Here is a 17,121-nt window from a genome sequence, read left to right on the forward strand (position 1 = left end):
GATGATATAAGAAAGGAATGATCATGACTGTAAGACATGGGAAATTAAGGGCACACCATTGTTGCTTGTCCTCCTGCCATGCAGAGCTGTGAAGAGCCTGGCTCCATCTTCCCAGTAACCTCCTTCTAGATACTGGCAGACTGCTCTGAGGATTCCTTGAAGCCTTCAGGATAAACAACCTTATTCCCTTACCCTCTTGTTTTGGGTCCTGTCTGCGTTGCACTGGCTGTACATGAAGCTGAGAGACTCATAGCGCTGTCCTGCAGTGACATACTCCTCTGTTGCACATAAAACAACAGGGGCTTTTTTTTGGAGAGATATCTTACTATGGACCTGTTTAGTACTTGGATTAGAGCTGATGCTGAGCTGATTCTAGGCTTTTATGATTAAAAGGTCATTACCAGTTTCTATCAGGTAATGTAATCAAATAACTTAAATACCCACTGCCATACAGCAGTTGTAGTCTTTAGCGTTTTAACAGTTGCCATTTGCGAGGGACTCATTCCACCTTTGCACCAGAAGTGCTGTAAATCTCATCACAACATAAGACAGGCAAAAGGCATGAGGATTTCGGTGATGATCACTATCTCAGATAGTAAGTAGAAACTTTGCTTATTCAGCCAATTTCTGATGAGATAAGATGTACATGCATAGCCCTTTTCCTCACTCACCCACTCAAGTTGATCTTCTCTCCACATATTAACACACCAGACATTTCTGGCAGTCTGGCAGATATTAATTTTCCAAAGTAAAAAACAACATAGGAGGTATAAGAACATACTGTACACAGGAGAGCTTTGAGTACACTTTAAATGCAGCCAATTTCTATGAAGTGGGGCAAAAACAGTCACGTTGTTAAAGGATACACTTTAAACGGAAAAAAAAATAATCAAAGGATTATTTTCAAAGCAGTTTGTTGCTGAGAGAAAAAGTACCTCGTCTCCTAAAGGGCTGGCGAGTCTCTTTTGTCTACTGTTGCCGAAGTTAACTATGGTTAGTTTTGGCATGTTTCAGTTTAAGCTCCATGGCTGGTGTGCAGTTATCACTAATTAAACACAGTGGTCATACCAGTGGAAAATTCAACAGTTTAGTTTATCCTGCTGTGAAATGTAATGAAATGTACTCTTTTGGGCTTGATTTAGAAAAATCACTACTGACGTCAATTCCATAAATTAGTAATCCTATGTTAGGCCAAGGTCATTTTCATATTGAAAAAAGAAAACACTAAACTTGAGTTCAAATAACATTAACAGACTGCTCCAGACAAAGATGAGAATTTTTAGTGGAGGTTAAGTCTTTGTTCTTGACAAAGAAGAATTCATAGAATCATAGAATCATTAAGGTTGAAAGAGACCTCTAAGATCAAGTCCAACCATCAACCTAATGCCACTATGCCCACTAAACCATGTCCTGAAGTGCCACATCTACACATTTTTTTAACGCCTCCAGGAATGGTGACTCTACCACCTCCCTGGGCAGCCCGTTCCAATGCTTAACTACTCTTCCAGTAAATAAATCTTTCCTAATATCCAATCTAACCCTCCCCTGCCACAACTTGAGGGCATTTCCTCTTGTCCTATCACTAGTTACATGGGAGAAGAGACCAACACCCACCTCTCTACAACCTCCTTTCACATAGTTGTAGGGAATGATAAGGTCTCCCCTCAGTCTCCTCTTCTCCAAACTAAACAATCCCAGCTACCTCAGCTGCTTCTCATAAGGTTTGTTCTCCAGACCCTTCACCATCTTTGTTGCTCTTCTCTGGACATGCTCCAGCATCTCAATGTCCTTCTTGTAGTGAGGGGCCTGAATCTGAACACAGTATTCGAGGTGCAGGCTCACCAGTGCTGAGTACAGTGGGACAATCACTTCCCTGCTCCTGCTGGCCACACTATTTCTGATACAAGCCAGAATGCTGTTTCCTCCTTGTTCAGTCAGCTGTCAACCGGTACACCCAGGTCCTTTTCTGCCTGGCATCTTTCTAGCCACTCATCCCCAAGCCTTTAGTGCTACATGGGGTTATTGTGACTGAAGTGCAGGACTTAGCACTTGATCTTGTTAAACCTCATACAATTGACTTTGACCCATTGATCCAGCCTATCCAGGTCCCTCTGCAGAGCCTTCTTAGATTCAAGCAGATCAACACTCCTACCTAATTTGGTGTCGCCTGCAAACTTACTGATAGGCTCCACTGAATTTACAGCATGCAGTATGAAAGCTTCCTACTGCAACTGTGTAGATATGTTTTAATCATGATCAATAATCCGAACACAGTCTTACCCAAGTCATTGTGAGGCTCTATGGATGAAGTTTTTTCAAAGTGCACTGCAGTCATCTAGGTCTAGCAGTGCACACGATTAATTTTGCAGTAAAGGCCTTTTCTGAGGCAGAAAATTTTGTTCATCACAAATAATTTTGCAGCTTTTTAACTGACAGTATGACCAATGGAGCTAAACCAAACTCAGGGGCATTTGGACCCAGCATTAGGAGTAAAAGATTGGTACTTTTACCTGGTCTTGCATCCTTTTGTGTGTTTTTATAGAAATACTGAAAAATGTCCTGACTCTTCAAAGCAAAACAAAAAAAAAAGAAGAAAAAAGTAGTTGGGGTTATGCATTGTAGGTACCTGTTAGAGCGGAGAGTGGAACTAAAGTACCACATAGGCCCCTGCTGGTCCTGTTTCTTGTGTTATTTCCTTGCCATGGAGAAATACCCTAACAAAAAGACTCTGATTGTTTATTCGTACTGGAATGCTGTTCATGATTTAACTCCTCAGCCGTTTCAGCCATGATGGTCTACTGTATAAATACGTATTTGAACAAATTGGAATAGCTATTTTATTTATGAAATAGACCATAAAGACTCCTGTGGAGTTTTTGACACCACACCTTGTAATGTATGTTATATCAAGCTGCACTATGCAGCAGTTATGAGGAAAGTACTCTATGGCTATGCTTTTTTTACAGAAAAGCTAATGAAAGTCTATTATGCATGTTCTGTAGCTAGTTTTCTGAAGTTAATAATGTGTTCTGTTTGATTTAGGGCTTAATTCAGCATATGGGCTAATTGCATTGAAAGTTTCATTTTATTTTTAAAAAGCCGAGATCTTTTTGAATTATAGATGTGCAACCAGAACACCCTTGACTGGTAAACTTGTATTTTTTTCTTCCTTTCCTTACTTAGACAGTGTCCAAACTGACGTTAGTTGTAATTTAAAGTATATTTTTGTTGGCCACTCTTAACTAGCTAGAAGCCCAGAAGAGTGTGACCAGACATCTGGACATCTTGCACTTCAATTGACTGCTCTGATCTCCTGAAAAAATAAAACAAGCTATTCCATGAGCACCAGAGCTAACGGAGCCTGGCTTCCTATGGATTTGTGTCCCATTTCCTTTATATCTCAACAAATAATAAACCCAGCTAGAGACAATATATCCTGTGGCTGCTCTGGAGCTACAAGTGTGCTAATTGCCCAGCCAATAAGCTTATGCTCGCTGGCTAGTCAGGATGTGTATGCTGACTCTCTGTCTGGCCCCCACCAAGCAGTATATCTATTTTGCCTTTCTAGAAAGGCTGAATACTGTCTGGGAGAGTGGGAGTACTGGGTGGAAGGCAGAAAGGTACTTTTTGGCTACCACTGATTTCAATAAGTGGCTTTTATCTTTACTTACTAGAAATTAGTTTCTTTCAGACTTTTATCCCTCCATATTGTCCAGAAAGGGTTGTGATTTCATAAACTTTTTTTTTCCTTATGAAACTATGTTAAAACTTGGGGAATGCTAAAATGTTCTTTTCCCTGCTGCTGCTTTTTTAGCTTCCTTTTTTATACAGATAAATGTGTTTTCAGAAATGGTGCTCCTTGCCCACAGTTACCTTCCCTGTTACCTTTTCTAAGGAAAGTCATTATTTTATTTGAATTGGGTGCATGATTTGTAAATGCAAGGAAAATGTGCCAAGAGTTCTATAGTATTCACTTTAGTGCCTAAATACTAATATTATTAGTTTGCAAGTAAGCTGTTGAGCCTTAGGTGGGAGCTGAGCAAGCTGCGTGAATCACACATGTAGTTTCAGACTGTAAAATATAAAAGTGTGAAGTCCATATTTAGTTCCTTAAAAAACTAATGTGAAGACTGCTGAGCTCCCAGAAGCTTTTACAAAAGCCAGAAGTTTTGAATACTGATTTGAGAGCCTAAATGCAGGATTTGTAAAAGAGGTTTAGAGGTGTTTGCAGCCAGCTTCCAATAATGTTCAATCAGAGTTGAATGCCTAAGACACTTTGAAAGTCACAGTCTCCTGAACATAGCTCTGGGGCCCTCCTTTGAAAAAAAAATCTGTGTTTTTCAGGGACAGAGAGGGAATGAATATGTTTGCCTTCATGTGCATGTGTAGATGAGCAAAAGAAAATACCCAAGATCATGAATGCCAGTTTTAAAACAAGCAAGAGACAGTGGTTTTTCGTGCACTTTGCCCAAGGATGTTGTGGATGCTAAGAACATTTTTGGGTTCAAGGGGAAACATCGTGAATTCACTACAAAGAAATCTATCAAAGATTACTAAATAAAGAGAAACCATGTCTAGCTCAGCAAGTCCCTAAGCTGAAAATAATTGGAGGCTGGCAGAGTCTTAGTGGGAAGTATTGTATATAATTGCCCTTTTCTAACTCTACCCTAGAAAGTTGGTAGAGATAAGACATATCCACAATAAGCTGGGAATAATTTATTGGAAAAAAAGGGAACAATCTTCACCCATGACTCTTGTTAGCAGAAGCTAGCAAAATTCATACACTAGTGTTGGGGAACGTAGGTTTGGTTATCTCTCTGTTACATGCCAACAGTGGAGCAAGTCATGCACGATCCTAAGTAGAGAACCAGGGCTTCCAATAGATTTCAAAAACAGCCGAGCAGAAAGACTGGTTTGTTTCAGAAGGAAAAAACAAACAAACAAAAAAACCCAAAAAGTAAACCATAAACCATGATGTGAATGAAACTCTCCGAAAAGGAAATAAACAACAACCCAAAACCTAAAAATGGCAGGAACACTTTTCATATTGCGTTTTCGGTCTTGTTACACCCAGTATTTAAGGTTTATTTCTAGGCAAACCAGTTCTTCTTACTGGCAGTGCCTGAGTTATCACACACGCTCTTGCAGGGTATGGATTTTTTTTTTAAACCCCACAATTTTAGCAAACCTTTCAAGAGTGTTTTACACAGTGATATCAGAGAATCAATTATTCAGGCTGGTTTTAGGTAGATTTTACTTCCCTCATTTCCTTGGTTATTAAAGAAAACAGCAAAATTTGGATCAGACATTCAGCTATCCAGTCCAAAATACATTCTTTTTTATTTTAACTGCACTGCATCAAGTTGACACATGATGTGGCACGATGTAACATAACATAAACCAACATTGCTCTGCATAACACATTAAAAATTAAAAAGAAATATTTCCTTTGGATCCCATTGGTACTATCAATTTTACTTGCACATCTCTAAATTACGTTTGTTCCTCTCATGTCTTGCCTCTTAGCCACTTAGGTGAAGAACCAGCCTCCACCTCCTGATACATTAGTTAATAACATGTATAACAGGTCCACATTCTTGGCCTCTAGAAAGGCAGACAAAAACCAGTTCTCTCCTCTGAAATCTTCACTGATGTTTGGGCTGATTGTTTTTGTTGATGGTTTCCTTGTTTTCATAAAAGTTGTCATTATGTTTAAAGAAAAATTAAAACCTGAAAAAGCAAATAGAACCTTAGCAGGTAATAAAATGTATCTTCATATTCATCGTGCAGATAATTACATGAGGAAATAAGGAAATGAGAAACATGCTAGTATAGTTTAATAACACTAAAGTCAGATGTTCTCCATATAAAATCTACAGGTTTTTATCCATTGGTAAAGATTATGTTGGTGATTAAAAACCACATGGTTCCTGCCATTTTATGGAGAATCAACTAATCTTTCTATGGACTTTGGAACAGTTATGGATATCCTCATTGGTATCTATGAGAAAAATGAGACTCACAGAAGTGCACATTTTTAAAAAAACTCTTAGATAAGAGTCTTGATTTTCAGGCTCTGCTTGAAGTCTATTGAGCCTGATTTCCAGAGGTGTTGATCAAATGTAGTTCGTTTTGCCTTCTAATAGAGCTGTCAACATGATGTCCTTTTGGTCCCCACAGTTGCTAGACATAGTAAAGAGACACAATAATGACTAGTTACTGGCTTAGCTAAAGAAGCATGGTTGTGACACGTTAGGGGTAAAGTGCAAATCTCCCAGGTACCAGCTCTATGACGGCACTGCACCATGTGGTGAGGGAGACTGAGGTTAGACTTTAAGAAGACTTTACTCACAGTAAGGACAGCTGAGAGCTGCAACAGGTTGCTGGAGGCAGTTGTGGAGTTGCTGTTACTACTGCTCTAAAAAGCAGGTTACGTGAATGTCAGGGATAACATAGGTACAGGTGATTCCGCATTATAGCTGAGGAAGGAGAAGGTAATGTCTCCTGGGGTCCCATTCAGCCCCATTTTCTGTGTCTCCATATAAGCATCCTTGGACATTATTTAACTACAGCTAGAAAAATGCCCGAAACGTGATAAGCTGCTTTAGCGTAGCACTCTGCCTAGGATGAAAAACCCTCCTGAGAAAGGTGTATTGTGTAGTCAGAGCTGCATTGCACTCCACTGAAGGGGTTCCCTGCCTCTTCTCCATAACATCCATGTCTTCTTCCTTGTTGTAGGTTTGAATTTGCCCTTTTTTTAACTGCCTTTTCAGGGGAGCCATTGTTAGTTGGATTTTTTTTTTTCAGTGAATAAACTGCATTCCCTGTTACTCTTCCCTCTTTTGTTGGATTTTGGGTTTTGTGGTTTTTTTTGAATGGTACTGTTCACAGCTCTCTGATTACTGAGTCAAATTTTGTTACTGCACCAAGCTGTCCCCTTACAACAGGCATCATCTTTCAAAAGCAGCCTCAGCCCATGAGTATCCAGCTGGCAGTAGCAGTGTGCATTTCTCTGCCTTGAGACTCCTCCTTCCAGGAACAGCAGCAATGAGATGTGGTTAGGACCTATTGTTATACCAGAAGGCTGCAATGCAACCAAATTTGCTCCTCTCTTTGATTTCAAGGCAATTCACTCAATTTCTGAGTAACTTCAGGGTAACTCAGCATCATTGACATGAGTGTGGAAATGCTCTGCCTTTGAGCAGCGGCTTCTCCGACCAGCATATGGCTGCAAACGTCAATAAAAAAATCTTCTGTTTGCAATGATGTAAATGATTGGTAGAGATACCATGGCCTTAGATAGTCATTGCATCGTTAGTCACATACTACTGACTTTTAGTTGATAGCATTATAACAATAATTACTACAAGTCAGTTGTGCATAAACATATATGATAGCTTGTAACACTGAATAAAGATGCTGGTTCTAGAGATAATTTGGAAAAAAACCCATAAATATACCTAGTTTATAAATGCACAACATTTATAAGTGTGTCTGTGTAAAATGCAGACAGAACCATGTTCTGCTAAAGTGGTCTGGTGGCTTTTAGTTTCAGGGTATCACCCTCATGTAATGGGGGACGTTAAAATTAACCTCAAAAGCATACATGTGATGTTTTGAATTCTGCTTCTGCTAGCAGATTATGCTTTGTTCCCACAACAACTTATATGTGGGAGCTCTTCCCACGGGAATTTAACTGTCTGAGAGGATTGCCTGTAGTCTTAGATACTTATTTGTGCTCCCAGAGCTGGCAGCAGAGAGACAGGCTCCTCCAGGGAGTAATGCCCCACGTATTAAAAGAGATGTCTAAAATTGGTGAGATGAAAGACTTTCTACTCATGTCTGTTTCTCTCTGTCAGTGAGAGGGAAACTGGATGAATTGCTTAGATTAGACATTTCATGTTTGGAAAGCTGAAGCTAGGTGGGAGGGCTCCCATCACACATCCAGAGACATGGCCTCTACAAGCCTAGGGCTCTACCTGCTCTGATATAGTGAGTGGGGCTTGTATCTTCTGGAAATTAAATAATTTGAGAAATTTCACAGGCATTGTAATAACCTAAACTGTTCAGGTGGTCCATTATGTTTAAGGGACAAACATATAGGTTGGAAGATGTTTCTTTGCTGCCTAGCTACAGGTTAGCCTTCCTATGCTGTCTCAAGGATCAGTTGGCCTTTGGTTCCCACCTGCTTTGGGAAAGACTTCTACTAAAGCCATGAAGCTTCTGTTTTTCATAAATATATATTCCTAGTGGGTATCAGCCAAGTCTGCCCTGTAGGGCAGATAGATTAGGTGAGAGCAGCATCCTCTAAGTTCTTATCAACTGCATTTTTCAGACTTTGATTGATCCTGATATGGCGCTTTTGTTTCTCACTCACCTGCAGAGCCTGGAGTTTGCACTGTATTTGGAGACCCTCACTACAACACTTTTGATGGACGGACATTTAACTTTCAGGGAACATGTCAGTACGTTTTGACGAAAGACTGCTCCTCCTCTGCCTCGCCCTTCCAGGTGCTGGTAAAAAACGATGCCCGTCGGACCCGTTCTTTCTCCTGGACAAAGTCAGTGGACCTTGTGTTGGGCAGAAGCACTATCAGCCTCCAGCAGCACCTCACAGTGAAGTGGAATGGGACCCGCATCTCACTACCTTGCGAGACACCGCAATTTCAGATCGATTTGGATGGTTATTTGCTGAAAGTGACAACAAAAGCAGGTAGGGCAAGTGTGTGTACATGTGTCTTCTCCCTGAAGAACTTCTTAAATGCAATATGAACAATAGTCAGTTAAAAAGTATGATAGTGGTAATAAATTTAGTTATAACTCTGTAGAGATCTGAGGAACCCAAATTGCTTTCAAAATCTCTGCAGTCCACAAGCAGACAGATATTCTAGCTATGAGTCTGAAGTCTTTGCAGAACATTTGCTAAGCTATGTTTCATTCTGCAGCTGACAATTAACTGCCCGCATAGAGGAATGTGCCATGATTTTCACTTCCGGTAACCTAAGAGTGGATTAGGCAGGATCGTCTTTGATACTTATAGATAAGAACAGAGAGGAGATCAAGTCTTGAACAGAACATTCAGGATTTTTCAGATTTTTTCAGCAACGTACCTTACAATTTAAGTCAGCAATTATATAAAATGATAGTCATTAATGGCTGGTGTAAGTTTAAGTTGTCAAATTATGGAAACATTTGACTGAGGCTACCCAGCAAAATGGAGGTTCTGGTTTGAAAACCAAGGCATAATTTGCTGTTCAGTGCCATTTTGTTGGGCTTGTTTGGTGCTTGAGTAAAAGTTTTTCTATGAGGAGCAGAGAGTCTACAGCACCAGAAGCAAAAGGAAATTAAAAACTTCAAAGAATCTGGTACCTTATTTGTAGAACCAGGGAAGGGAGATAGCAGACTCTCAGATCTTTTGAGTCCTAGAAAATATATTAACTGTCAAAATGCTAAACCAGAGGACTTAACATTTGTTTTGATAAACTGTTCTGAAACTAAAGTATTCTTGCATAGATAAATACTGAGAGGAAGTTTAAAACTTTCTCATTAGCATGTGTTAGGTACTACTGTAGTCCTGAGAGGTTTCATCTACACAGTGAAGTACTGTTTCAGTAAGTATATTATTTACTGTTAATTCAATTAAATGCCATGTGAAAGCAGTGAAACCAATCTTTCTTATGGAGTGATATGGTCACAGGGGTGATGCATAGTCATACTCATTATCTAGCATCATTTATTTTCAAGGGGGACACTAGCACCCACTGTTGAGCTGAGAATTTAGACACCTGTTCATATAGCCCCTGGAAATGTAAGTCTGCATAATGTGGATCCCAGCTCTGATTCTTTATTCCTCAAAGTGGCAATGCAGATTTTTGTGGCTGTCTGTAAAATGCACACAAGTTGACCATTATTCACAACTTCTAATTAAAAGCATCTTGAGGGTTTCTTTTTGCAGCCAGCTGAATGCTATGAATTCTGGCGATGTGGATTTCATTAGCCAACCACAGGCTGAGGAAAGGTTTTCAGTTGAAGATGAATGACAGCTAATCCTGCTGCTATTCCATTTGTCTCTGGTGCAAGCCTAATAAATGACTACACACATCCTTGTCCATGTGCTGGCAGAGGGAGTGCAAACATGGCATATGACAGCATACCAAACAGTGTGTAATCACTGCAAATTATAGCCTAAATAATTCCTCCCCTTAACAGAGCAGAATCAGGTTTCTCTCACTGCATGCAGCACAATGGGCCAAGTCCTCTTTTCCTCAGCCGATCAGGCCTGGGAGGCAGCAGAACGACGCAGCTCCATTTTGCTGGGAGAGGACAAGCAGCAGAGAGGCTGTAGATAGAAGGAATGTGCTGAGTAGAACTGTTGTAAAGACAAACTTTTTGTTCCATGGGAAGTTCCAAGCACCAGGGGGAAAAAAATTGGGGAATCGTCTCTGTTTTAGAATGAAACATGGATTTAAAAAAAATATATGATTTCCCAGCGTGGGGTGAAAAAAGAGGGGGAGGGAGGAAATAGTAAAAAGTAAGGAAAACCACTGCACTAGAAGCAGAATTCAAAGTAAATTTGGGCTGGGAAGTGCAGGCTCTGGTACTTACAGCTCAGCCAAAATTCCCATGGCTTTTGGTTTTCCTTTTGCACAGGTGGGAGCTGAGTCCTGGATAAAACAGGGGAGTCCAAAGCTTCAGGAAGCCTTGTGGTCCCTGGCTACAGGACAGTCTGCATGGCAAGGCTGTCCTGGTGCTGCATACACTGAGAGTCCAGGCTTCCAGGCAGCCCACAAGGCGAGCTGGCAGGAAACCAGCTTGGAGATTTGCCTGTGCTGTGTTGGAAGTTCGTTGAATCCGATATGTCTCCCTGAAGCATTTAATTTCTGATGAATTGGCATTTTCCAGTGAAAACCTGTTTTGTTGCTAAATTCCTTACCAGCTGTAGCCCTGGATGCCATGCAGCAGCAATTCTCGCACCCTGCACTTGCAGGTACTTTCTCATGGGTGTGGTTTGGATGGTGTTGAGTCCTTGTCTAAAATTTGTGTGTTAAAAAGATGAGAGAGTAGAGGGTCACAGGGCTTATGTTACTTGCAAGAGCATATTTTGGTTTTTTTGGTTGTTGTTTCTGTGCTGATCTTTTGCAATACTCTTTGCTGAGATTTTCTGGGCCATGCTGGCACTAAATCTTTAGGAAAGAGTGGTCTGCCAGTTCCTGAGGATGCCTTTACCATGAAAAATTATGCAGAACAATTGATGGGAGTTCCCAGCATGGGGAACTCAGTGTGTGATGTGCATAAATCCAGAAGGATTTTTTCAAATGCAGTAGAGCACATAGTATGCCAAGTTAAGAAATCAAGTAACAAGTTGGTTAAGCATCCTTCAAAGAAAAAGGAAAATTGAAAACACTAGAAAGTAATCAAGAGAATATTCCTTCTCTGTACATCTCCAGATGGGACACATGCTGGATCCTTTGGCTTCACATCTCTTGGATTCTGATCCTTGTCCAAGTGAATGGGAAACTCATCCATTTTGGAGGGGAAGGAAAGGCAGGTAATAGGCACCAAGAAACTCCTCCAAACAATTTCTGTCTGCCGAGGAGACAATTTCAAACATTCCATAGCTTAATCCTGCCTGTCACAGCTCTTGTTGGTTTACAGAAAACAACTGAAATTTCTGCTTTTGAACAAAAATGCACACACTGCACAGTGTGATCAGACTCCAGCAAAATTATCACGTGTGTACAGGTAAATACCTTTCCTCATTTCTCCGAAAGGGAATAAGCTCCATTATGGACAGAAGCCTTTCAGCTGTTCATCAAAGCTAGAAATTATCCCTCTATCTAAGCAATTACAGCAGAATACAGTGTAATTAAACAATACCCAGCTAGAGGAAAGTATATCCTTTTGTGGCAGTTAAACTGTGAGCCTCTTGAATCAAATCCAGTAATCAAAGCTGGAGTCTCTAGATTTAAAAATGTGCATTTTTATATGCTGAGATGAAAAGTCATAATTTTATGTTATTATTGTCTGCACATCTAGAGTTCTCAGAGCAGCATGTAACAAGCAGATTATCTTAACTCTCACAAAGGTCACAGAAACTTTCAGGATAATTTTAGAGTTAACCTTTCATAATGAACATGAGTGGTTTCACTGAAAGTCATTAAGTCTTGGCTTGAGAAAAACAGTTGTAAAAGGAAAATTAAGATAGAATCGTTAGCCAGTCTTTTGTGACTCTGCTTACAAAGTCAGCAGCTTCTGAGGGAGCTCATTTGGGGAAGAAGTGGAACACTGCCTTAAAAACTGGAGTTATTTTCTGAAGAGAACTGTCTGAAAATTTGGATCTTGATGCTTCAGGTTTTGAGAAAGTTTATCTGATTTTCAAGTCTGAAGAAATCTTAGTTTATAAGTTAATGGCAAGGTTTTTCTGAATCCCAGCATGGCAGTATTAATCTGGTGACTGCAAATCAAGCTATATTTTGTTTTGTGCAGTGTTGTGAGAAGCAAAGACAGCTGGAATTTGAATTTGCCCAGCAATGATAATGTATGAAGCAGCTTAAAAGGCCACTTTCCCCCTTGCCACTGTGCTGGCCTTGTTAACAGTTATAGTCTAGCACTGTTTCTCAGTTGGCTGTGTGTAAAGTGCCTTTGGATGGGGACATGGTGTCCCTATCCATGCTGGTTTTATTAGATAATTTGAAATGGCTTTCAAGGGTAGTCACATGAGGAGATATTTGTGCTAGCATTCCTGACCTATAGCAGTAAGAGAACATGATGCAACAGACTGTAGTGACTGGGGATGCAGAATTATCTGCACAACCTTGCTGGTTAAATCGTTCCCCAAACTCTTGGTGACATGGTGTGAACCACACAAGTGCCAGGGCGGTATATGCCGATGGCAAAACCCTCTTTCTAAAGCCACGATTCCTGTTGGAGCCTCACCCTGGTTCTCTGCAGTGCGGATAGGAATTGTCATAGGAGACAATGGGATGTGTTGCTAAAGGAAGGGTTCCAGCTTTGAACTGAGTCACTGGTATGTTAATTACTTACATGAGGACAGGGCAGGATTTGGATCACAGAGTGACAAGCACTGATTTACAGGAGGAAAGGGTGGTGCTAAGCCAGCCCACACAGCAAATGCAGAAAGCTGGAGAGAAGCCCTGGTCCTGCACTGCAGAGTGATGCTGTTTGGTATTCTTGGCCAGGAAGGGCAGAGAGGGTAAAATCTGGATTATCCTGTTTAAGAGCAGATTCCTGCATTTATCCTTAACTAACTGCTGCACACAGGTACATTATGGGAAAAAATTAACACCAGCAAAATTATTTGTGATCTTCAGATGCAGGGTTACTGCAGAAATGTGAAGTAGTAGCATTCATCAGAGACTGGAAATAATTAAAAGAAAGGCCATTTTTGGGTAGAAGTTAAGCGGCAGTGATTCTTGGTGTTATTTTTATCCCATATGATACCAAAGTTGTTTTTAAATACATATTTAATCTGAGTGAAAACTAGAACTTCAGTCTCCATCTGATTTCTGGGCCCTCTGGAGTATCACTGGAAACAGAAAGACATTCAGAAGGCAGTTTAATTCCCTCGCCATTAGGCACCCAGGTTGTGACCTGGATCTGCCTATTTCTCTCCATCAAAGAGAGGGCCCAGACAGCTGACTTAAGCTAGACACCTAGCTTTTAGATGGGTACAGACAGATAAAATGGATTTCTCCCACAGAAAGTAGTTTTGATTTTGTTGTAGTAGAAGTCCAAACCCTACTGCAAGGTAGGTTGTAGCAGAGCACTTACATCCCAGCTGCTAGATGAAGGTTAGATGTTTACCATTATTCCTCAGTATTGCTGACTTATGAATACAACTTCAAAAGGTTGCTAATTAATACCTTTTGAAGGAACAGTTTGAATCCAGTTCAGAATGTCTTCTTACAACAGTTTTACCCATATGATAACTCTTTGTGGTCATCTTTTTAACTCTCTTTACCCACACAGAATAAGACACCTGTATTGGAACAGTTGTATTCACTGAAATGAGTGACCAGTGACAGCTCAGCAGGCAAGAAAAGGATGTTTTACATAAGGTGGTCACTGGTGGAGTCTCATGGGGCATGAACACTTCTGTGCAATGGGTGACAATTGCTGAAAGACTGGGCCCTCTGTGAAATCAGCTAGAAATTTGCCCTAGCAAATTCAATTTGCAGAATTTTGCAAGAACTTTCTTTTGATGTTGAGAGTAGTTCTGCCTTGGTGCCAGATTTTTTAGGATAACCTCATTCACTAGCAAGGAGAAAGAAAAATAAACATAGACAGACATGAGTGTATTGTAATTGACTGTGATTTAAGAAAAGCTACACTAGTCAGAGGCACTTACTGGGCGGTATACAGAAATCTAACAACATTATCAGAAGGAAGCCAATGGCTTTGTTTAGGTTCCTTTGAACACTGTTTCACAAACACAAGGCACAGTTTGTTGTCTTTAATTTCTTCTTCTCTTTTTTTTTTTAATTTTTGTGTGTGCATTTTTGTCTCATCTCTTTATTAGGCTTGGAAATCTCATGGGATGGAGACAGCTTTGTGGAAGTCATGGCTGCACCGCATTTGAAAGGCAAGCTCTGTGGTCTGTGTGGCAATTACAATGGGCACAAGCGAGATGACCTGATTGGAGGGGATGGGAATTTTAAGTTTGACGTGGACGACTTTGCTGAATCCTGGCGCGTGGAGTCCAACGAGTTCTGCAGCCGCCCGCAGAGGAAGCCTGTGCCTGAGCTCTGTCATGGAACGGTCAGGGTGAAACTCCGAGCTCATCGGGAATGCCAGAAACTCAAAGGGTGGGAGTTTCAGAGCTGTCATTCAACAGTGGATTATACCACATTTTACCGGTAAGTGTGTGGCTTGCTGAGGAAGGAGATAGTAAGGAGAAAAACTGTGCAAGGAGAAAAACCACACAGTTGGCCCAATTTCAGTAGTGTTTAAGAACATGCTTTGAGCTGCTTTTGCTAAGAATTAATATACAGACTTAGAGTTACATTACGATGAGCTTTCCTAAGTCAGGAATCAGAAGAAGATGGTCCTGAGCTAATATAGACCTGAGCAGCTAACAGTGAGAAAGGCAGGCAGGCTTGTGATCACCTAGAGGAAAAAGTACTTTTGGAGACTGAGGAGAGAGAGGGAAGAGGCTTCAAAACATTTTGATTAGTTCTTTCTGATTTCAAAGTCAACTATAAAGTTGAGGCTGACTTTAATTGCCATTGCTTGTGGTCCAGATAAGTGTGTCTTCCAAGAAGCATTTTGAAAATTACTTTATTAAAGCAGGGATATTAAATATTGCTAGTGCGTCATGGATAGTGCAGTTTGTGGGCTGAGAGTTTGGAAGGAGAGAGTTAAAAGTTCAATGCATGCCCATCCTGCCCTGGGAGCAGAAGATCTAGAAGCCTTTTCTGAGTGAATTATTTAAGATTTTTTTTTATCTTTAAAATGCTTCCAGTCTAAACCACAGAGACATCATTTCTGTTCTTTAAATGGCATGAGTTTATTTGCCCCTTACTCAGTAAATAAAATTGGCTTTTCTTTTGATTGCCTGACATAAAAGATAAAAGCAATCTGAGTTGCAGTTGCACGATGGTGGATGGAGCTGCCTGATCTCTGCACTCCCAGATTTCCCCACTTCTGCACATCTGCTGAACTATTGGGCTTATTAGGAAAAGCTTTCTAAAATGACTCCATTTCCCTTATGAATTGCCTTTTCTTTTATAATGAGACAGAAAGACTTTTATCTACCCCAGCAGCATACGTCTGGGACTGGGAAATGCTAGAAGACGCACAGCTTGGCTTGTAGTTTGCTATAGTGTATCCCTATGCTAGGAGCCTGGCAAAAAGTGAAGATTATATTGTGTGCAGGTTGTAATACTTTATCTTTTCCAATGGCTGAAGGCACAGCAGAGTGCACTAGAGATGCTAGCACACACACAGGGTCTGTTGAATGCATTTCAGCAACATTCCCATCTCACTTCCACCGTCCTCTAAAGGTAAGTGATGACAATGCGAATGGAAAACAGGCACAGAGAGATTTGTTTCATTTTGCAGTGGATTTTTTGTCCCTTTTTAAAAGTAGCTCATGATTAATTTAGTGCAATACACTTCCTGACACCGCAGCAGAAAATGATTTATATTTTGGCTACAGCAGCCAGAAAAAAAATCTCTACGTGCTTGCCTACAAGAATTACTGTAAAACATTTCTGTTCCTTTAAAATTATGTCTTCTATTTGTCCTGTAAAGACAATGAAATCAAGCAAGTATTTAATTTGATTATGTCCTTTTGTAGAAAAGTCTTTTTTTTCCCTAAGGAAACTTTATGTTGAAATGACCATCATATTGTGTCAGAAGTAGCTGTTCATTTGATTTCATTTAGAATTTGCCAGCTGTTAGAATGCTCAGCTCCCAACACAGGAATCAATGATAAAATATAAATTAAAATTAAATAAAGGTATTTAGTAGAATGCTACTTCCTGTCAGAAACTGACAAAGTTGTAGCAAGCAATTTGCTCAATCACCATGGCCATTTTTCATACTAGGAAACTCCTGCAAGGAGGTAATGTTTATGGGTCACATATAAGAAACTTCTGTGAAACTTTCTAACATGTATCTTTGCATAAATAAATATATGTGCATGTGCGTGTGTGTGTGTATAAGTATAAATATGGGTACTTAAAAGATATGCATTTTTCTTTTTTTTTTTTCAAAGAACCTATTGCTGGTTTAATTTAACATTAAAAGAAATTTAAAGTAACATTTACAGCTTTTTACTGAAGTCTTCTAGAAAAGCATATTTAACCAATGTTTTCTAATTTCAGGCTAGATTCAACTAAATTTTTTCCAATTTTGCTTATCTGACTATGAACAAGTGCTTAGCTGTAAGAGAAGTGAAGAGACACAACAGTAGGGTCAGGTTCTTTCATTTTTCTATTCAGCTCCTCTTTGAATTGAATAGCTTTTCAGTTTTTACCCTCCAACATTACATACTATGGAATTTTTCCATTTGAAATACTGCGTTCTCAAGAGTTAACCTTTCTTGGTCATTCTTGCCTACATTATCAACACTGTCTCATTTTCAGTTTGCTGCTCTGG

At 40.1% G+C, this 17,121-nt stretch overlaps 1 protein-coding gene across 1 annotated transcript in view; it reads left to right on the top strand.

Moving 5' to 3' along the window:
- BMPER (BMP binding endothelial regulator) overlaps positions 1–14,886 on the top strand; it is a gene marked incomplete at its 5' end in the record, with an annotated part of 101,835 nt that extends 86,949 nt beyond the window's left edge. The window contains 2 exons of the mRNA XM_010181267.1: positions 8,384–8,713; positions 14,540–14,886. Coding sequence (XP_010179569.1) covers positions 8,384–8,713; positions 14,540–14,880 — 671 coding nt within the window. The remainder of the gene's footprint in view (positions 1–8,383; positions 8,714–14,539) is intronic.
- Between the last annotated feature and the right edge of the window lie 2,235 nt (positions 14,887–17,121).

This window comes from Mesitornis unicolor, unplaced genomic scaffold (genome assembly GCF_000695765.1).
Source record: "Mesitornis unicolor isolate BGI_N332 unplaced genomic scaffold, ASM69576v1 scaffold1753, whole genome shotgun sequence".
Taxonomy (NCBI): domain Eukaryota; kingdom Metazoa; phylum Chordata; class Aves; order Mesitornithiformes; family Mesitornithidae; genus Mesitornis; species Mesitornis unicolor.